Source organism: Polistes dominula, unplaced genomic scaffold (genome assembly GCF_049000335.1).
Source record: "Polistes dominula isolate Pdom_NZ unplaced genomic scaffold, Pdom_raw_medaka contig_75, whole genome shotgun sequence".
In the NCBI taxonomy this organism is placed as follows: domain Eukaryota; kingdom Metazoa; phylum Arthropoda; class Insecta; order Hymenoptera; family Vespidae; genus Polistes; species Polistes dominula.
Window position 1 is genome coordinate 1,382,484 of NW_028301003.1, and position 21,764 is coordinate 1,404,247.

The following is a 21,764-nucleotide window of genomic DNA, read 5'->3' on the forward strand; positions in this document are numbered from 1 at the left end:
TTTCATTCGTATTCGTCTAATATTTATTCGATCTTATTTAAATAATGGTTTTTTTTTTTTTTATTTGAATAAATGATTCATTTTAATGGAATATAATTAAAATGTGAAAAAAGATTGAAATAAAGGAAACTATATTACCGACAATTAGGCCATCTCTGAGTTTTTCTTTCAAACTTTTAATAATAAACAAAACTACATTACCAACAGGTGGTTACAGTAAACTGTATTAGCGACAATTAAGCCACCTATGAGTTTTTCTTTCAAATTTTTAATAATAAACAAGACTACATTACCAACAGGTGGTTACAGTAAACTGTATTATCGACAATTAAGCCATCTATGAGTTTTTCTTTCAAATTTTTAATAATAAACAAGACTACATTGCCAACAGGTGGTTACAGTAAACTGTATTATCGACAATTATGACATCTATGAGTTTTCATATAAAACTTTCGATAACAATCAAAACTACATTTCCGACAGGGGTAATTGTAGTAAACTGTATTATCGATAGATGGTTAAAGTGCAATCTATTATCAACTTTTCTAATACTTGTTAGTTATTTTTCTTCTAGATAGGATGGAACCACTATTTGCTTACATGATTCATCCAAAACACTTGTATAACGTTGCTAATTTCGTCATAGAAGTAATACATGACGAAAGAAAGATCGGATGAATAATCGTATAATCAAAGAATGAAATCAACACATTATAAATTATCACGAAAATATTAAACAGAAGACAAACTCTTGAATTTTACAAAACACACACAATTCATTTATAAAATCAAAATACGTGAATTGCGACAGTAAATGGATTAAAATTACACGTAATCAAAGTTATTAGATATATTTTTTTTTTTTTTTTAACTAAATCAAGCGTAATGCGTATCGCAGTACGATCATGTGACACCAGTTAGAACAAACATACAAAAAAGAAAAAAGAAAAGATAAAAGAAATATGATATGGAATATGATCGATTATCAATGGTAAAAAAAAAGAAAAAGAAAAAGAAATAAAGAAAAGAAAGAAAGAGAAAAAAAGTGTAGTATCTTATCGATTATGGCGCGAAATGTGAAACGATATCTCGAGTTGCGCATACGATTCGCGTATAATTTGAAATTGACCAATGAAATGATCGCGGCAATTTGATCATACACGAGCGCATGCGCAATAGGACAGAAAGAAATAGAATGTGTATGTATATGTGGGGCATGCGGATTTACAGTGGTAACTGGTGATGGTGGTGGTTAGTCGGGTGTGAACAGTGAGGAGAACGTAAAAACGATTTTTACCGTTGTCTACAGTTCACTATGATGTTTCGACAATGATGGACGGATCGTTGTTGTGTTGATCAAAAAATTAGAGAGAGAAAAAACAAAACAAACAAACAATAAAAATACAATCAAAAATATCTCGTCAAGTGACGTTTCTGTATATTTTTTTTATTTATTTTTTTTTATCACGGTATAATTAGTTTTATTTAAAGTGTTGTTGTTGGCTACTTGTTCATTGGCTGACGGAATCTATTTGGCAATATCCATCGTATGATATATTTTTCAATAGTTATAATTGGTATGTAATAAATATTTATTCATATACATATATACATACATATATATATATATATATATATATATATGTAATTTCTAAAATATAATGTTCATACATGTGTCATTGATTAATATAATTTTATTCGCATAGAACATATATCAATATTTAACAACGTAGTAATTCGCTGAACGTTAACTTGATTAACGTAGTAATCGGTCCCCTTTAAATATTATTCTAACCTTCTAACCTATTTTTGCAAACGTATAATTAAAACTTTGATAACACATATATATATATCTGTCATATTTCGTATAGTTGTTCGCAATTTTAGAAAGTAAAACATTTGCTTGATTATTATGATGATGAAAAACGGTGTGTTCATATTTCTTTTCTCTTCTACGTATTAAATTATATCAATAAAATTAAACACGACGAATGTATGTTAATTCATAATCTATAATATCGGTCTTCTTGTGTATTCTCCAACACACAAATAAATACACATGTATTATTGTAACAAAACATTTCTTTTTTTTTTTTTTTATTCTATTTAATATGTATGTATATTTTTTTCTCTCTTTAGGTATTCCATTTTATCTTTGAAAATTATTCCGTGAAGAAAAATGACAAATACAAAAAAAAATGGAATATAATTATATTGGGGGGAGAGGGGGGGGGTAAAATTAAATTACACACTTATGAAAAAACACACTGGCGGGATTTCGTATTTGCCGCAATGAACTTACGAACTTCTAATGCTAATTAATAATAATTATTATAATAATAATAATAATAATAATGAGAAATTTGATTGATCAGTTGGACATTGCATTAATGGCGAAATACGAATGTTTCGCTATTCCATGTTAATTATAATTTTATAGTACAACCCTATATTATATAAATGATGAAAAAAATTGGTTATATAAAAAAAAAAAAAGAAAAAACACAGAAATTACAAAAACAATTTATATTATATGAACATTTATTATTTGATATTTTTAATTGAAATAGAATTCCTAATAATTCGATTCACGCCAAAAAAAAAGAAAAACTATTTTAAGATCTGTAGCACTTGAATACGCTATCTGGTGGCTAAATACAAAATTAGAGTAGATAGGTCAAATTGCTATGCTACGTAGTGGGATCTGTAGCACTTGAATACGCTATCTGGTGGCTAAATTCAAAATTAGAGTAAATAAGTCAAATTGCTATGCTATGTAGTGGGATCTGTAGCACTTGAATACGCTATCTGGTGGCTAAATTCAAAATTAGAGTAAATAAGTCAAATTGCTATGCTACGTAGTGGGATCTGTAGCACTTGAATACGCTATCTGGTGGCTAAATTCAAAATTAGAGTAAATAAGTCAAATTGCTATGCTACGTAGTGGGATCTGTAGCACTTGAATACGCTATCTGGTGGCTAAATTCAAAATTACAGTAGATAGGTCGAATTGCTACACCACGCTCCTGCCAGAGATTTTCTAGTATAATTAAGAATAATAATTTAATTAAAATTATCAAAATAATAAATGAAACAAATGTCGAGACGACCAGTTTTTTTGTCTTCGAACAATTTCCCCCTGTTTCTCCCCTCTGTTTTAAGAGCCATAGATTCGTCCCTGAATTGGTGATATTACGTCACGTAAAAATAAAAAGAGAATAAAAAATATTATTTATTATTTGTACTGTACTATTTTACAAACTACTTAATTATGATTTTACGTTACCTTTTATGATTTTTTTTCTTAGCTTTTCATTACCATAACACGAATCTTATTTGTAAAAGAAAAAAAAACAAACGAAACAAACACGATTACAAAATCATTAGGAGAAACGTCCACAACTATTAATATTTTCTCACTTTACAAGAAATCTTGATGAAGATCAATCTATTGTGTATGTTTGTATGTGTGTTTGTGTGTCTGTGCTCTATGCTTTTTTTTTTATCTTATCAAAGTTTACTATAATTATTGTAATTAATATTATCTTGTCGTGTATATATTGGAAAGGGATAATAAAAAAAATATTGCGTAGATCATTGATATGCAAACATGTGTTATATTTCATAGTCAATATCATTCAATATATTTTTTATTTACTCCCTTTATATTATCAAGTATAATAAACTATACTGTTTAATATTATAAACCTAACCAAACTTTCTTACAAAAAAAAAAACAAAATAACACTTATAATTTATAATTTTGTACAAATTATTGATAAAACAAGGTTTCATATTTGAATATCATTTTTGTTCGTTAACTTAACGGTCAATTTTAAATATTCAAAATTTCAAAATTATAAATCTAGTTTCTTTCCTTTTTTGCGATAAATTAACAATTTTGTACAAATTATTGATAAAACAAGGCTTAATATTTGAATATCATTTTTGTTCGTTATCTTAACGGTCAATTTTAAATATTCCAAATTTCAAAATTATAAATCTAGTTTCTTTCTTTCTCCTATACTTCGTGGTAACTTTAAAAAAAATAATATATAAGTACATATATAATAATAAATTATAGAATGAGATTTTAAACAATTGGATAATGAACAATATATTTTCTTAGTTTATTTATAATTTATAATTTATAATTTATAATTTTGTACAAACTATTGATCAACAAAGTTTAATATTAGAATATCATTTTTGTTCGTTATCTTAACGGTCAATTTTAAATATTTAAAATTTCAAAATTATAAATCTAGTTTTTTTTTTCCTTTTTTACGATACTTCGTGGTAAATTGTTACAAAGAGTAGTTGTGGTAATGGTCGTTCTTTTTTTTTTATTTGAAATGAACTTTCTAGTTGTGTCGAGTAAATGTTCTTACATGCATATTGCGTATCGAATTTATATAAAAGAGAAAATTAAAGAAGAGATTAAAAAACGACGACATTTTGACGATAATTATTTGAAAGATCGATGATCATTTTCTTATAAAATTGTTTTTTTTTTCCTTTTGCTTAAATTTTTTTTTCTTTTTCGTTTCTATCATTTATTTTTCTTTTCTGTTTTTTTTCAAGTTTCATTTTTCTAATTAAATCAGACTAAACCTAATAAATAATTTTTTAAAATCTTTTTCTCGATGTGTTATCAACAACTGTTCAAAGTATTTTAATTACAGAACCCGTTATCGAAATGATTTTTTTTTTCTTTTTTTTTTTATAATAGAAATTTAATATATGTTTTAATTAAACGTTCTAAATTATGTTGAAGAAAAATTAACGATTTTATTACAAATATTATAACGTTATTAAATAATAATATACAATTAATGTAACGTAAAATAATTATCATCAAATAATAATACTAATCGCAAGCATGCTAAAAACGATATAATAATATATATTAGTAATATTAATATAATAGTAATATATAATATATTAATATTTAAAGTAGAAATATTAATATTTAATAATATTTATTATAAAATATTTTTTTTTTCGTGTGGTTTGTTACCCGGGCGCTCAGTTCCTTGAACCATTGTGCCTGGGCGCCCCCCCTTGCGGGGGAGCACCTATCATTGTAGTGGTCCCGTGGGCACCCACGTCCTCCGTGCGAAGTGCAGCACAGTACGGTCCCCCCAAAGCCCATCACATTGAATGTTGGCGGTGGTCCCAAATGGCATCATTTCTGACGCCCGCGAGCCCAAAGTCAGCCTGGGCGCCCCTTGCGGGGGAGCACCTATCATTGTAGTGGTCCCGTGGGCACCCACGTCCTCCGTGCGAAGTGCAGCACAGTACGGTTCCCCCCAAAGCCCATCACATTGAATGTTGGCGGTGGTCCCAAATGGGATCATTTCTGACGCCCGCGAGCCTAAAGCCAGCCTGGGCGCCCCTTGCGGGGGAGCACCTATCATTGTAGTGGTCCCGTGGGCACCCACACGTCCTCCGTGCGAAGTGCAGCACATCCGGGTCCCCCCAACAAAGCCCATCACATTGAATGTTAACGGTGGTCCCAAATGGCATCATTTCTGACGCCCGCGAGCCCAAAGCCACGACGACGAGCACAGGGCATGCCCCCCTCGTTCGATGTCGGAGAGCGGGGACTCGAACTCGCGAATTCCGGGCGGGAGTCGAGCGCTCTACCGACTGAGCCATGCCGTGCTCCATTACAAAATATTTCATTTAATTCATTAATATAAATTTCATTGTCAAATATAAATGCAATGAACAATAAACATGATTATTAAAATGAATTAATTTTTGTATTATTTTTAATCATAAAAAAAACGTGTTGTTTATCGTTAAACGAAGAGGGGGAGGGATGGGGGGTTTGTAGAAAATTACAAAAAAAAAAAAAAAGATTTAATAAAATAGCACAGCTTTAAACTAGAAAATAATGAAACAGAAACATATTAATAGAAACATATTAATGTATGAAATAATCAACATAATGACTCGTCCAATGATAGATAACACAATCAAATTAATTACAAAGAAAAATGTTGTTTTAAAAAAGGAAACAGAATAAGAAAAAGAAAAACAGAGAGAAAGAAAAAAAACACAAATCGTGTTGAAAAAATTTTCCACGTAATAATAATCGTGATCAATAATTTTTGTTGACAAAATCATCCTATTTCTCAATTATTTTATAACAAATTTAACATTGCAAATTTTGATAATATCAAACTGTAATAATATACAATACAAAACTAATAATAATAATAAAAAAAAAAGAGGAACATTTCTAATTAATTAAACAATAAATTATAGAAAATACTTACTACCATAAATTAATTTATTCTGTAACACACTCGTAAATCACAGTCAGAGAATATTATCTTTTCAAATGATCGTTAATGAAGATAATAAATATAAAAAAAAAAAGTAAAATAAGTCACTACTAGATAAGAATATGCAAATAGTTCTGAGTTGTATTAACATTGTTTTCAATATATATATATATATATTAGGATGGGTCAAAAAAATCCATTATTTTTTTCTTTTACAAGTGCCACGGAAAAATGGGTTGCTAGAGACCTGAAAAAAAAATTCTTCACCAAATATGACCTCTTCATTTTTTAATAGGAAGATCCCCTCCGCATCGTAGTTTTTTTTATTATTTTTTTTTCTCTCAGTCCAATAGAATAAAATTCATAACTCATTATTTATTGATTGTACAGAAAAATGTTCAAGACAAATTTTGTAGGAAATTGAATGCTCTACAAAAAAGGTATCTTCGATTTTTTTCATAAACCTCACCATTTGAATGATATTGAAGATTTAATTTTGATTTATTTTCAGACAAATTTCATCTTTGTTTATGAATTTTATATAACACGACAATAAATGATTATTATTAAATTAGCAATAGAAATTTTTCTAGGAAATTAAGGGCTGTATAAAAATGGTGTCTTATGTTTTGGCGATTAAATGAAGCGTTCAAAAGATATTCAAAGACAATTAATCAGTACACATGAAAGTTAGATGATGATATTTATGGTTAATTGACAAAATTAATTCATACAACCTTTTTCTATCAATTATTGTCAATTGCATATCAAGCAATCGTTCCTATTTCTATCTACAAAACAAAAAAAAAAAAAGGGAAAAAGAAACTGAAAGAAAAATGAACGAACAGAAATATATATTATTATTATTATTATTATGTCATATCAATTTAATTTATTCAAAGTGCAGTATATACATTCGAACACCTCGAATGAAAAACTATTATTATGCAATATAAAGGAGAAAACATTTTAATTCGTTACAGATTCGATATTTTTTGCAATATTAACAATTAAGTAAAAATTACAAGATTATTATAAATCAAAATTTTGTTAAATATTAATAATATTCAATAGTATGAAAATAAATGTTTGTTAAATGTGTCTGACAGATTTTCTTCTTAGAATTCATTTGAATGCGTATTTTCTATTTTTTTTATTTTTTTTTTTTCAAAAATTCTACAGAAGCATAAATAAATCATTGAAATTATTATTCAAATAATCAAATGTTAATAATATATATATATTTTTTTAAATTGTTATATAATATTAAAAATATTATAATAAATTTAAATGTGTCTGACCATGAGATTTGTAGATTAGTTTTTTTTCTTATAATTCATTGTGAGAGTGTATTATATTTATTTTTAAAAATCAAACAAAAAATATTCTACCAATGCATAATAAATCATTAAAAAAATTTTTATTAAATAATAATAATAATAATAATAATAATAAATTTAATTGTATAAATTATTGTCTAAATTGACTATTTTTAAAAATTAATCACATTAACTAAATAATATATAATCACGTTTATTTATAACCTCGAATTGATTGAACATTGTTTTTTTTTTTTTTTTTTTTTTGTTAAAAACAATATTTTGACTGTCTTATAATAAAATAAAATCCGAGTTATAATTCACAATGTGAATTTTTTATTCAACTGTTAGACAAACATAAGTGTGTGCAAAATGTATGCATTATGTTAATATAAAAAAAAAAAAAAAAAAAAAACAAGCTTATTATTATACAATGAATAATTAATCACGTACAACACGTATATACACACTAGTGTGAAATAAAAAAAAAATAAAAAATTAAAAAAATAATTTACAGTAATAAAATATGTCAATTTACAAACAGGATATCCAATAAAAGGAATATCGTTTTTAATATCCTCGAGAAAGGATCAAAAGAAACTTTTGGTTTTTTACAACAACAAAAATAAAATAAAATAAAATAAAATAAAATAAAAATGCAAAAATAATGTTGGGAAGAAAACTAGGGTAGTAGGAGGGTGTAGAGGGGAAGGGGGGTTAAACAAATAATTAATTCAAACGAAACAATACAATTTGTTAATACTAAATCAAAAATAAAAAAATAAAAATCATTTGTTGTGTGAATAATTGTAAGGCAAGTTTTCAAAAAAAAAAAAACAAAAAAAAATTCTGCTGAAATTCCTGCATTTTGTTTTATCTTTTATTTTTTCTGCTGCATTTTTGATCTTTACGATTTTTGAATATTATTTGTTTAAAAAAAATAAACCCAAGAAAACATTTCAACAAACATAATTGTCGAGGGAGACATTTAAAAAAAATGTGGTCATCATCCGTCGGTGAAAGGTCTGAAGTTGAAAGTTTCATAGACTCCCCCTCCCCTCTCCTCCCCTCCCCTCTTCGATCACTCCCCACCACTACTTAAGTCAATTCAACTCATGTAGTTCCTGTCGCGTCATGGTGTTTATCCATAAAGAAAAAGAAGAAGAAGAAGAAGAAGACTTTAACCTTTAACAATTCGAATTATTATTGTGTTAAAATCGAAAGGATAAAAAAAAAAAAACAAACAAATTTAATTAACAAATATAAAATAAATTTTCTTTTTACGACGCCAAAAAAAAAAAAACAAAAAAAAAATAAAAAAAAAAAATTGCAGTTTACCTAATCGATCGAATTTTGTTTTTCTTCTTTACAGGGAAAATACGAAGGAAAAAACAAAAAACAAAACAAAAGAAGAAACCATGAAGGATTTGTCTCTTGAAATATAAGAAGAAGAAAAAAAATAAATAAATAAATTTTATTTGACAAATTGAAGGAAAACAAAATAAAAGATAACAAATTAAACAATAAGAAAAATAACAACAAAAACAAAATACAGAAAAGAAGAAGAACAACAACAAATAATAATAATAATAATAGAACAAGAAAAAAACAAAAATATAAATATATATATAAAATAAAATAAAATAAAATAAAGAAAAACAAACCAATCAAATTCACGATGACAAGTTGCAATTCGTCAAATTATTCACCGTCAAAATCTTCCTTGAGTTGTTGTCAAACTGATAATAAAAGTCAAACAAATGTTGAAGCAATTAATATGGCTACATCCGACACATTACCACCCCCCGCCACATACAAATTAGAAAAAAATTGTTCGTTTCCAAGGAGACCGGAAATTGATCTAATCTTCAAGGACATTAAATTTCGCGTCAAGGAATGGAATCTCAAGAAGTTTGCAATTAGTAAGTAGTAAATTTTAATTCAATCAATTTACTGCTTCTTGTTTTTTTGTTCTTTTTCCTATTTTTTTTTTTTTTTCTAATTATACATTAGACATTTTTTTCATATTTTTTTTCTTTTTGTATCATTTTAATTTAATATTATTTTTAAAAAGGAAGCAATTACACACACACACACACACACAGAGGAACACACTAATATACATTGAAATTGGTCATCTGTATTTATTTTTATTAAAAGTCATCGTAGTTAACCTTGACAAAGATCAAGGAGACACTTATCGAAGATCAACTCCATTTTGTATCTTTTTTTTTTTTTTAAATCTTTTTTTTCCTTTATTCATTAAACCATGCAATTAATTTACATGTACCATTACGTACTGAATATTTATATATAATTATTATCATTATTATTATTATTATTATTATTATTATTAAATAAGTATATTTATTTAAATTATGAAATGACGTGATAAATATTTCGTAATAATGTCAATGATAATTATTCAAACTTTTCATTATTTATCATATTTATAATTCGTTGCAATCTATTGTAGATTTGGTTCATCCCCACTTCTTCTAACCCCCACTCTTACTCCACTACTCCCCACTCTTTTAATAGCATTAAGTTCATTGATAGTGTTTGTAGGTTAACATTTGGTTCGCATTATGATTAATTTATTACTATTATTATTATTGTTATTGTTATTATTATATTCAATTATTAACGTGTTAATAATTGGAATGTTAGAAAAAAATGTATAATAATTATATATTAATATAATTAGAAAATGTAATATATATATATATATCATATAAAAATACAATCGGAGTTAAAAATAAATAGTTAATGATTTTTTTAAACAATTATATATTAATTAATATATATATAATAATATATTTATATTAATATATTAATAAATATATTAACAGTAGATATATACCAACATTTTCAGAATATCTATTTCTACCACACTAGTCAAAATGACTGGTGTATACAGAAAAAAATGCTTTTTGAGTTTTGCTTCCAGTCTTTATTTACTCTTACAAAATAACAAAAAATGTTTAACAATAATAATTTTATTAGATAAATAATTTTCTAGATATTTTTAAATAACAAAACGTTTTATTATTTACAGAAGCCAAATGTTACATGAAGTAGACATTTTGAATTGAAAAATGGCACGACCAATCAAAATGACTGATCATGTATATCTAGTGTTAATATTTATTTATTTTCTAATTAATTATTATAATTAATATTTATTTTGTATACATTATATACAAAATATGATGTATATTATGTTTGTATATACAGTTATACTGTATAATAGTATTACTGTATAATAATATATACACTTATACTTTATAATAGTATTACTGTATAATAATATATGCAGTTATACTGTTAAATAGTATTACTGTATAATAGTATATACAGTTTGTATAATACATGCTTGTACATACAACTGTATAATAGTATATAATAGTATTATATATACAGTTATGTATATAGTATTTTCATTTTATATGAACATTTAATCAACGATATTTAATACATATTGTTTTTTTTTTATTATTATTTATATTTATTTATGATATATATTTATTTATTTATATTTTATTCTTAACGAATGTTTTTTCATGTTAACAATAATACGTGAACGATTTACAAATAATATTCTTTGTTTTCACTTTGTTTGTTTGTTTGTTTGTTTGTTTGTTTTTTTAAAGCGTATTTTTCCATTACTTATATTATATTAGATTAATAATAATAATAATAATAATAATAATAATAATAATAATAATAATAATAATAATAACTACAATGATTTGTTCTTTTAGTCATATATTTTATTGCGCAACTTATTTAATCTCATTTGTTTCTCTTCGTTTCATTTAAAATATTAGAAACTCGTGTGGACGATTATTATTTCCATTCACTGTAATAATAATAATATAATAATAATAATAATAATAATAATAATAATAATAATAATAATAATAATAATAATAAATATAAGAAAAATATTATGCAGTTGAAATTACACAAAACCGATATAAGAAATAATGAATTTTTTCTCATTTTATATACGAGAAATCTATTTAATTAGTACACAAACCACACACAGACACACACACACACATATATATATATATACACCAATTACGTTTTACGCGTTTTACGTTTTACATTTTTCTTTGCATAATTGAGGACATGGAAAATAAAAAACAAAAGAAAAAGAACAATACACTGTTAATATTTATAATATTATATTTTTTTTCTTTCTTTCTCTACTTCCTTTGTAACTGTTTATAATACTCGCGTATATATATATATAGTGATATTTCATAAAAAAAATCTCAACGATTAGTGTATATTTATATGTGTATGTGTGTACTCGCGCGTATCGTCGTCGTCGTCGTCGTCGTCGTCGTGTGTGTTTGTGTGTGTTCGACGAACTCACGTATAAAACTTATGGAAAATATTTCATCAAAATGCGTATATTTTTAACAACAACATTAATAATAATAATAATAATAATGAAGAAAAAAAAAGAAAAACTAATATTTAATTCAAACAACGAACTATTTAATTGGTGTAGAATTGTCTTATTTTTTTTTTTTTTTTTTTTTTTTTTATTATTCATTTTCTGTTAATTCTTCTCTTAGAAATTATCACGAGAAAGTAATATAACAGATAGATAGATGATTATACTTTCTTTTAGTTAGGTTAGTATGTATAGTTGGAAAAAGGTCATCGCATGAAACTTGACTAGGGTATTACATGCATGAGTTATAGTTCTGTTTACGTCACACTTATCATCTCTCTCTCTCTCTCTCTCTCTCTCTCTCTCTCTCTCTTCTCTTTCTCTTTCTTTCTATTTTTATTTCTATTATTCTTTTCTCATAATATTTTTATTTTCTATCTTTTCTTCTCCCCTTCTCCTCTCCTCTCCCCTCCACTCCCGCCCCCTTCTTCTCATCCCCACTTCTTCTTCTTCTTCTACTCATTTCATTTATGTATTTTCTTTTTCTTTTTCTTTTTCTTTTTGTTTTAACGAACGATTTGAAACAATGCGACAGGAATATACTTTGAACTTATTATTTTACATTATTTTTCTATTAAAAAGAAAAGAATAAGGAAAAACAAAATAATAATAAGCCCGTTGGAATTTAAACAGATTAATGGCTTCTTATTTATGTACACAAATGTTTATTACAAATATGAAATTGATATACAGAATTAATGCATGATTGTATAAAAGCAAGATATAGAATTAATTAATGGTTAATTTGATAACATCGTTGATAACTATCAATAATAATCATTCCATTGAAATAGGTACAATTTGTTATATTTTCTAAATATTCTATATAATTGTTTTAATATTACATTATATATTTTATTTGAATATTTTATGTTTTATCTATGGAGAGTAGAGATAAGGAGTAGTAACATCACTGTATATGAAAAAGTGTCCGTCGAAATGCATTCAATTAGGGTGGCGCCACAGTACCTAGAGGGTAAATTTTAATGGAAACGTCAAATATTATTAGAGTAGGATTGAGAAATAAACGAGAAACACAAATTTCACAAGACAAATTTTACCCATAACTGTTCTCGTTATTCACATACTTATTCATCAAATTAAATGATTACAAAATCAATAAACGTACTATTTTACAGTTGACGAATTAAAATCACTCTGGTTACACGTTTTCTCATAATAATTCTTTAAGGTTATATTTACTACATTATTACATAACTCGGCATACTTCAATTCGTTTACAATTGCTATATTCATGCCATACCTTCTGTCTACATCAGCGCCATTCTGGAAGGGTTTTTTGAAACTATTATTTATAGAAAAGGCTGGACACTTTCTTTTTCACATTTTCTCCCATAAGAGATGTCACTCTTTCTTTGAATTGACCTAATTTGTTTTCTTTATGGTTCTTTTTTTTTTATTGACCTTTTCGTTGAATATAATTACGTTTCGTAATAAATCAAGTTATGTAAGAAATTAATGTCATTAATTAAACAAAAAAACAAAAAAATGTACAATAATAAAAAGGAAAAAGTGAAAGGGTGGGGGGCCCCAGTTTTGATAATATTTTGATAAATAATGAAGAAAACGTGACAACGCTGTTAAAATTTTGCATTTTTGAAACGTGCTACACTGTATAAATCTGACTCATGCGATAAGAAGGAAAAAAAGAATAAAACTGCGATGTAATAAGAAGAAAAAAGAAAACTGAATAAATTTGCGTATCAATGTAATTTGAAAATGTAAGAAAACGAGAACAAAATTTACAGTCTTGAAAAAAACAAACTAGTTCAAAGTTTTAACAAAAAAATCACTCTGGTTACGCGTGACTGATTACAAAAAGTTCACTGCACGAAAATATATCTGATGTAAACGAAAAAATACAAAGAATAAAAAAAAACAAACAAACAAACAAAAAATTATTATTAACATGTTACATTTTAGTGTGTAAATTATGATGAAAGGATTGATGATAAAATATTGATTAATATTATTACTTTTATCAAGTGTACATTGATACTCGATGAACAAACTCATCTTTTACTATCATAAAATGATCATTTGCGTATCGTAGTTCAGTTTTATGCAACTACGAGCTGCAAACAAAAAAAAAAGAAAAAAAAGGTTTATTAACTTTGTATAAATTAGTATTGAATTGGATGGATAAAAATAATATTTTATGGATAAAAAAAAAAAAAAAAAAAAAGAAAAAAAGGAACAAATTATCATCATAAATGAACAAACAATTTTAATCGATTACTAAAGTCAATAAAATTTTATAACTAGTTAATTATTAGGAAATAAATGACGTAACGTAGAAAAAAGTTCAATCGATTTTCTTTTTTTTTTATTAATAGAACTTTATTATTAACTGTATTTAAACTTTTATATAATTCTGATGCATCATTTTTTTTGATTACTTGTCTCTTCTACAATATTTCAATGAGATCATCTACTATTAATATACTAGGGGTGCACAGTTACGCGTTGTTAATAAACAAATAATTCGCAATAAAATAATATTGCGAATGTAAATTGAGATATAAACTATCCTATCTTTCAAGTTGGATGAAACTGAACACATTGTGCAAAGTTTGATTAAAATCGGTTCAGTAGTTTAGGAGTCCATTGCGAACAAACAACGTAACACGTAATTTATATATATATTAAGATTTATATATTATCTTTTATTTATATTTTTATTATTAGATCGAGTCATAAGTAACTTCCGATGCGGCTATGTAGAATCTATTTTTCGTATTTACCTACTATAAGTCACCGAAACAAACGAATTTTCGATATTACTGTATAGATGAGGATTCAGTTTAGTCTTCTGTTAACTTTTTTATGCAGTCAATGTTACATTTAACCGTTTTTCTTAACCACTAAAATGGATAGTAAAGATCACACGTGTTAGAAGTGAAATCTTCAATAAAATTAAGTTTCGAGAGAATGAGACGAATACAAAATAAAAATATCTGATGTAGGATAATTGTATTCTCTTCTTATTTAGTATCACGGCCATTTCATCGCCTCCCACCGCTCCGTTACATAGCCGCCTACCGCTCCGTTGCATTGTTTCAAATCACACCCATTCTAAAGAAGTTTTCACTTCCAAAAGTGCATATTCAACATGTAACGCTTTAGGAATTGAAACAAGGCCATAGCACTAAGGTGACAACTGAAAAAATATACAGCGTATACAGTGCAGGACTGATAACTAATAGGGCAGTCAGAAATAGGTTTGGAAAATTCCGTTCTGGAGATACAATCTTAAAAGATGAACCGAGTGCAGGGGACGTATTTCCGACTTTAATGAACCTTTTAAAGGTAATATTGAGAGAAAAATCCAATAGATACGTTAAACAATTGCAAAGAGTGCAAAAAAAAAAACTCCATGAAAGGTGTGTTGCACTTATCATTCGCAGAAACACCATTTTACAACAATTCAACAATTTTTCATATAATACAGGAAAAGAAAAGAAAAAATTCATTTCTAATTATAAGTAATAAAAATAAATCATTAAACGTTAACAAAACTCAAACGATTTTAACTCATACTATCTCAAAAATATCTTTCAAGTATTATCAATTGAATAAATCTGTTTTTTAACTTGTTTTACAAATTCAAATTATAAGTATTGAAAATAAATCATTGAACATTTACAAAATTCAAATGATAGATGATTCATACCATCTCATAAATTTCCTTCCTAAGCTTTAATCAATTTCATGAATGTATTTTTTTTTTTTACTTCTTTTACAATAACTTGTTTTACAGTAATGCAATCAACATTTTATTTAATACAGGAAAAATAAAAGAAAAAATTTTATTCAAATTAAAAATAATAACAATAAATCATTTAACATTTACAAAATTCAAGTGATTTTAATTCATACCATCTCATGAATTTTCCTTTCAAAAGCTTTAATCAATTTAATGAATGTATTTTTTTAACTTGTCTTACAATCATGCAACAACATTTCATTTAATAGAAGAAAATAAAGGAAAAATCCTATTTGAATTATAAGTTTTAAAAAATAAATCATTATACGTTTACAAGACTCAAATGATAGATGATGATTCATACTATCTCATAAATTACCTTCTAGTATTACCAATTTAATAAATTTATTTTTTAACTTGTATTACAACAATGTAACATTTCATTTAACAGAGAAAACAAAATAAAAGAAAAAATTCTTATTATACTCATTAAAAAATAAATCTACTGACTAAGGACTGATACAGGCTGAAAACTGAGGACTAAGGACAGATACAGACAGACTAATTAGGGACAGATACAGACTGAGCACTAAGGACTGACTAAGGACTGATACAGACTGAGCACTAAGGACTGATACAGACTGAAAACTGAGGACTAAGGACAGATACAGACAGACTAATTAAGGACAGATATAGACTGAGCACTAAGGACTAACTAAGGACTGATACAGACAGACTAACTAAGGGCAGATACAGACTGAACACTAAGGACTGACTAAGAACTGATACAAACTTAAAACTGAGGACTAAGGACTGATACAGACAGACTAATTAAGGACAGATACAGACTGAGCACTAAGGACTGACTAAGGACTGATACAGACAGACTAACTAAGGGCAGATACAGACTGAACACTAAGGACTGACTAAGGACTGATACAAACTGAAAACTGAGGACTAAGGACAGATACAGACAGACTAATTAGGGACAGATACAGACTGAGCACTAAGGACTGACTAAGGACTGATACAGACTGAGCACTAACGACTAATTAAGGACTGATACAGACTGAAAACTGAGGACTAAGAACAGATACAGACAGACTAACTAAGGGTAGATACAGACTGAGCACTAAGGACTAACTAAGGACTGATACAGACAGACTAACTAAGGGTAGATACAGACTGAGCACTAAGGACTGACTAAGTACTGATACGGACTGAAAACTGAGGACTAAGAACAGATACAGACAGACTAACTAAGGGTAGATACAGACTGAGCATAAGGACTAACTAAGGACTGATACAGACTGAAAACTGAGGACTAAGGACTGACTAAGGACTGATACAGACTAAAATCTCACTAAGGACACTTTCTTACTTCTTTCCACATATTAATATCAGAAATGAGCTACACCCCTTTTGGAGAGGGAAGGAAATTATGAATCTTATTGACCAATAGCAAAAGAGTACACCCCATATAGTTAACCGATGGGTACAGCTTATGTTTTTAAGCAAAGATCGCAGTAAAAGACCATGCATAAAGAAACCTCGTTTCAAGTAACGGAGTATTGTTTCTCCTTATGTGTCACACGTGATTTTCATAGAAATCTGAAACTATCCGAAGAACCCGACACTTGCACAAAAGGTTTTCATCGCACCAGTAGGTCCCAATAATTCTTAAGTTTTTTGTTTTATGGTTTTATAACCCTCCTAAATCTTTCCTTTTAATCTCTGAATAGAATTTTCCTTTCCAGAAAATAGAATATAAAGAAAAGAACTGAATACTAGTTTTTTTTCGCCTACACAATTGACATTTACATAACTCAAACGATTTGAACTCATGCTATCTCATAAATTACCTTGAAATATTATTATCAATTTAATAAACCTATGTTTTACCTTGTTTTACAACAATTCAACAATATTTCATTTAATACAACAAAATAAAAGAAACAATTCTATTCGAATTAAACTTATTAAAAAATAAATCATTTAAAGTTTACACAATAATATTTTGGTTTACATTACAAACAATTTTTAAATTAATATTACAAACAATTTACAAAACAAATAATAATAGCATCTCATAAGTTATCTACAAAAGTTTTAATCAATTTGTTGATGAATGTATTTGAAACAGTTAAATCTTCTTGTTTTACAATAATGCAAACAATATTTCATTTAACAAAGAAAAAAAAAGAAAAATGAAAAGGAAAGAAAAAAAAATCCAAATCACGTTATACCCATTAAAAACAAAAATCACGTAACGTTCATTTAACAAGAAATTCGTATTACGAATCCTTCCTCGACTACAGAATATACATTGTCAATTATTATACATATATATATATATATACATATACATATATATATATATATATATATATATACATACAATACAAATGTATAATGTATAACGTTAACTGTTTCCTGAACTGTACTCAACGAATGATATATACATATATACAACCGACGTAAGCGTTTTATTAATAGAATTTAAACGGATGTGTCATTTAAAATGAACGACTTTTCAAATGTAATATCACAAATATCATATTATTTTATTTTACAATATTATTACACGTTTCTTTACCTTTTCTTTCTTTCTTTTTTTTTACAAAACATAACCTTTATTTATTTCTCTCTCTCTCTCTCCCTCTCCCTCTCCCTCTCTCTCTTATTAATCTTCATTTTCTCAATGCTTAAACAATAGTCATTTGAAATGTAATTCTGTAATAACTATTCTGTCAAAACATGTCAATCAAAAACTTCTCTAATCCTATATTTAATTTATTATTACATACATGTATATAGATATATAATAGTTTATTGTTAAATCAAATGATACAGAAAAAAAAAAGAAAAAAGAAATAACATGGCGTTGAAATTGTAAAGATCATTAAATTCCTCCCTTCCCCCCCCCTCCGCAACCCCTACCTCATCCCCCACTCCAATCCCCACCACGAACCCCTCGATTATCACAGGAAATATTGATTCATATAATTTCAATTTAATTGTTAGTTTAGTATAATGATATAGACTTAATAATCATTCGACTATGATTACAAATTATTATTCGTAATGCTAAGTAGTGGTTGTTCGCGTTCAGAGACGAGAACAATGGCGGAATTTGATATTTGCGGCAATGAATTTTTGAGTTCCTAATGCTAGTTAATAAAAAATAATAATAATAATAAAGCTAAATAGTGGTATTCATTTTTCCGGATGTGCGTGCGTGCGTGCGTGCGTGCTTGCGTATTATTTCGTTCTTGTTCGTGAATATTTATATTTTCGACGATTTAAAACTTTCCTCGAATGAATTATGCATTTTGATTTTTATTTTTATTTTTATTTTTATTTTTATTTTTATTTTTGTTTTGTTTCTGTCATAAGAAGAACTGTTCTGACAAAATGAGACAGATAATGTCACCTTCACTTTTTTCCGAAATTCCAGCTGAGAGTTTTGCGCATCCTTTGTGATGATGTGTGACAGTTTAGCGCGAGCCACCGGTGGTACACGCCGCCCGATGGGACAGTCAAACGCGGTTCACCGGTGGTACGCGCCTGTGTTAACGTGTTAAAGAAACTGTATTAAATTCTCGCAAAGCGAAATTTAATATCTTTCTTTGCGAAATTATGTAAATCAGTTCCACCGACACGACACACACAAAAAAAAAATGAACCAATAAACCATGACCTACAGACGACTTTAAAAGTAAAGAAATAAAAAAAATTTCAAACGAAAAATAACAATGTTAATAAATTCAACGAGCAAGATAATATAAATTGTATTTATTATTATTAAAAAAAAAAAAAAAAACAAAGAATTCGGAATTTGTATTTAATTATCAGAATCTCTCGATAAAATAAACGAATGATAATTTTATATATATATATATATATATATACACAAGATATGTGTTTTTTACAACATAAGTGGTTTTAGTATTAAGAAATAAAAACTTCGCGCATATAAATTGGTGCATTAGAATATATAAAAATGTATTTAATTCTATTTAGAAATGAAAAAAAAAAAAAAAAAAGAAGAAAGAGAAAACTCAAATATATAAAATATGTGAAAATATGTGATTACATTTATAAAAAAAAAAAAAAAAAAAAAAAAAATAGAAAAAAAAGAGGAAACTGTCAAAATTAATCTTCGTGTGACCTTTCACGCTTCTACGCTTCCATCTGCAAAAAGAAGAAAAAAATAAAAAGAGAGAGAAAAAAAACCGATAATGTCATTTCTAACTAACCTAATGTCGTCTGACATATATATATATATATATATATAGGTATATATATATAATTTTCTTTATCATCCAATAATTTATTATCCAACAAAATATTTCACTGAATTTACGATTCAAATAAAATACTCGGTATATAATTTTCAATCCCATATTTATACTATCAACGACAGTTATTAATTATTTATTATTATTATTATTATTATTATTATTATTATTATTATTATGGCATAATAGTTGAATAATACATGATTTAACAGTATTACAGAATAATTTTTATTTCGTACGGAATACAAATCGAATGAGTTTATTTGATTAATTTCCTTTATTAATGGCATTGGGTTTTTTTCCTTCATCCTCACCCCTTCCTCACCCCACTCCTTTCACACCATAATGAATCATTTTCCTTTTATTATTACATTCTAAGAAAATGCGTAATTACTTTTGTTTTTTCTTTTTATAAATATTTCATTTTTCGTGCTTGAAATCATTGATCATTTTCATGATCAATCAGATGAGTGAATTATGTAATGATTCGTCTGTGACTTAAGACTACGAATATTTATGTTAGTTTTCACATAAGTTTTTAATATTTCGTGAAGTTAATTGTAAGAAATTAATGATAATCAAATTTATTATTATTAAATAGCATGTTTCAAATAATAATAATAATAATATTTTATATATTAAACTAGGGGTGCCTAGCCATGCGTTGCTTTAACTCACAATCAGTCCGATACATATGGCTTTAAGTCAACGAATTACCTTATACCGCCATCTGTTAAAATCTTATCGAACTAACAGAGATAATCATGACTCTTTGTTAATAAACAAATAATATTGCTATTATAAATTGAGATATAAACTATCTTATCTTTCAATTTGGACGAAACTGCACAGAGTGTGCAAAATTTGATTAAAATCGGTTCAGTAGTTTGGGAGTCCATTGCAAACAAACAACGTGACACGTAATTTATGTATATTAAGATAAGATAAACTATCCTATCTGTCAAGTTGGATAAAACTGCACAGAGTGTGCAAAATTTGATTAAAATCGGCTCAGTAGTTTAGGAGTCCATTGCGGACAAACAACGTGACACGTAATTTTTATATATTTGAAGATATACATATATATATGAAAATTAAATATACATTTTAATAATTATAATTAAATAAATAATAATTTAAATTTAATATATTACAATATAATAATATATATTTTAATAATTAATATTTATATTCTATATTTATATAATATATAGATAGAATAATAAATTAAATAATTATAAATTATTAAATATTTAAACAATAACAAAATGAATATACACATTTTAATATTACAATACAAAATTTGTCTAAATATAATTTATAACATAGTTTAATTAAAACTGTCTGTATTCAAATAAAAATTAATCAAATTCTTAACATAACATTTTAACAAAAGATTCACGTGTCATTGATAATTATGTTCTGTGATTTATTTTAATTAAAAAAAAAAAAAACACGAGAAATGAAAAAAAACGAAGAAGGAAAAATAACTGAATGACACATTGATGAACATTCGGCGAATCATTCTGGACATATAACAGACAGGCCCCGTAAATTTACATACGTTTTTTTCATTGTGACTTCCTAAAACGGGCCAGTCTACACGTTTTAATATTACAATCTCTAAAATTTTTATAATTATAATTAATA

General features: G+C 26.5%; 1 protein-coding gene across 1 annotated transcript in view; it reads left to right on the top strand.

The window, feature by feature from the left end:
• The first annotated feature begins 1,243 nt into the window (after positions 1 to 1,243).
• Positions 1,244 to 21,764, top strand: part of LOC107067300 (ATP-binding cassette sub-family G member 1) — a 32,290-nt gene continuing 11,769 nt past the window's right edge. The window contains exons 1-2 of the mRNA XM_015322679.2: positions 1,244 to 1,577; positions 8,988 to 9,537. Coding sequence (XP_015178165.1) covers positions 9,294 to 9,537 — 244 coding nt within the window. The 5' untranslated portion in view covers positions 1,244 to 1,577; positions 8,988 to 9,293. The remainder of the gene's footprint in view (positions 1,578 to 8,987; positions 9,538 to 21,764) is intronic.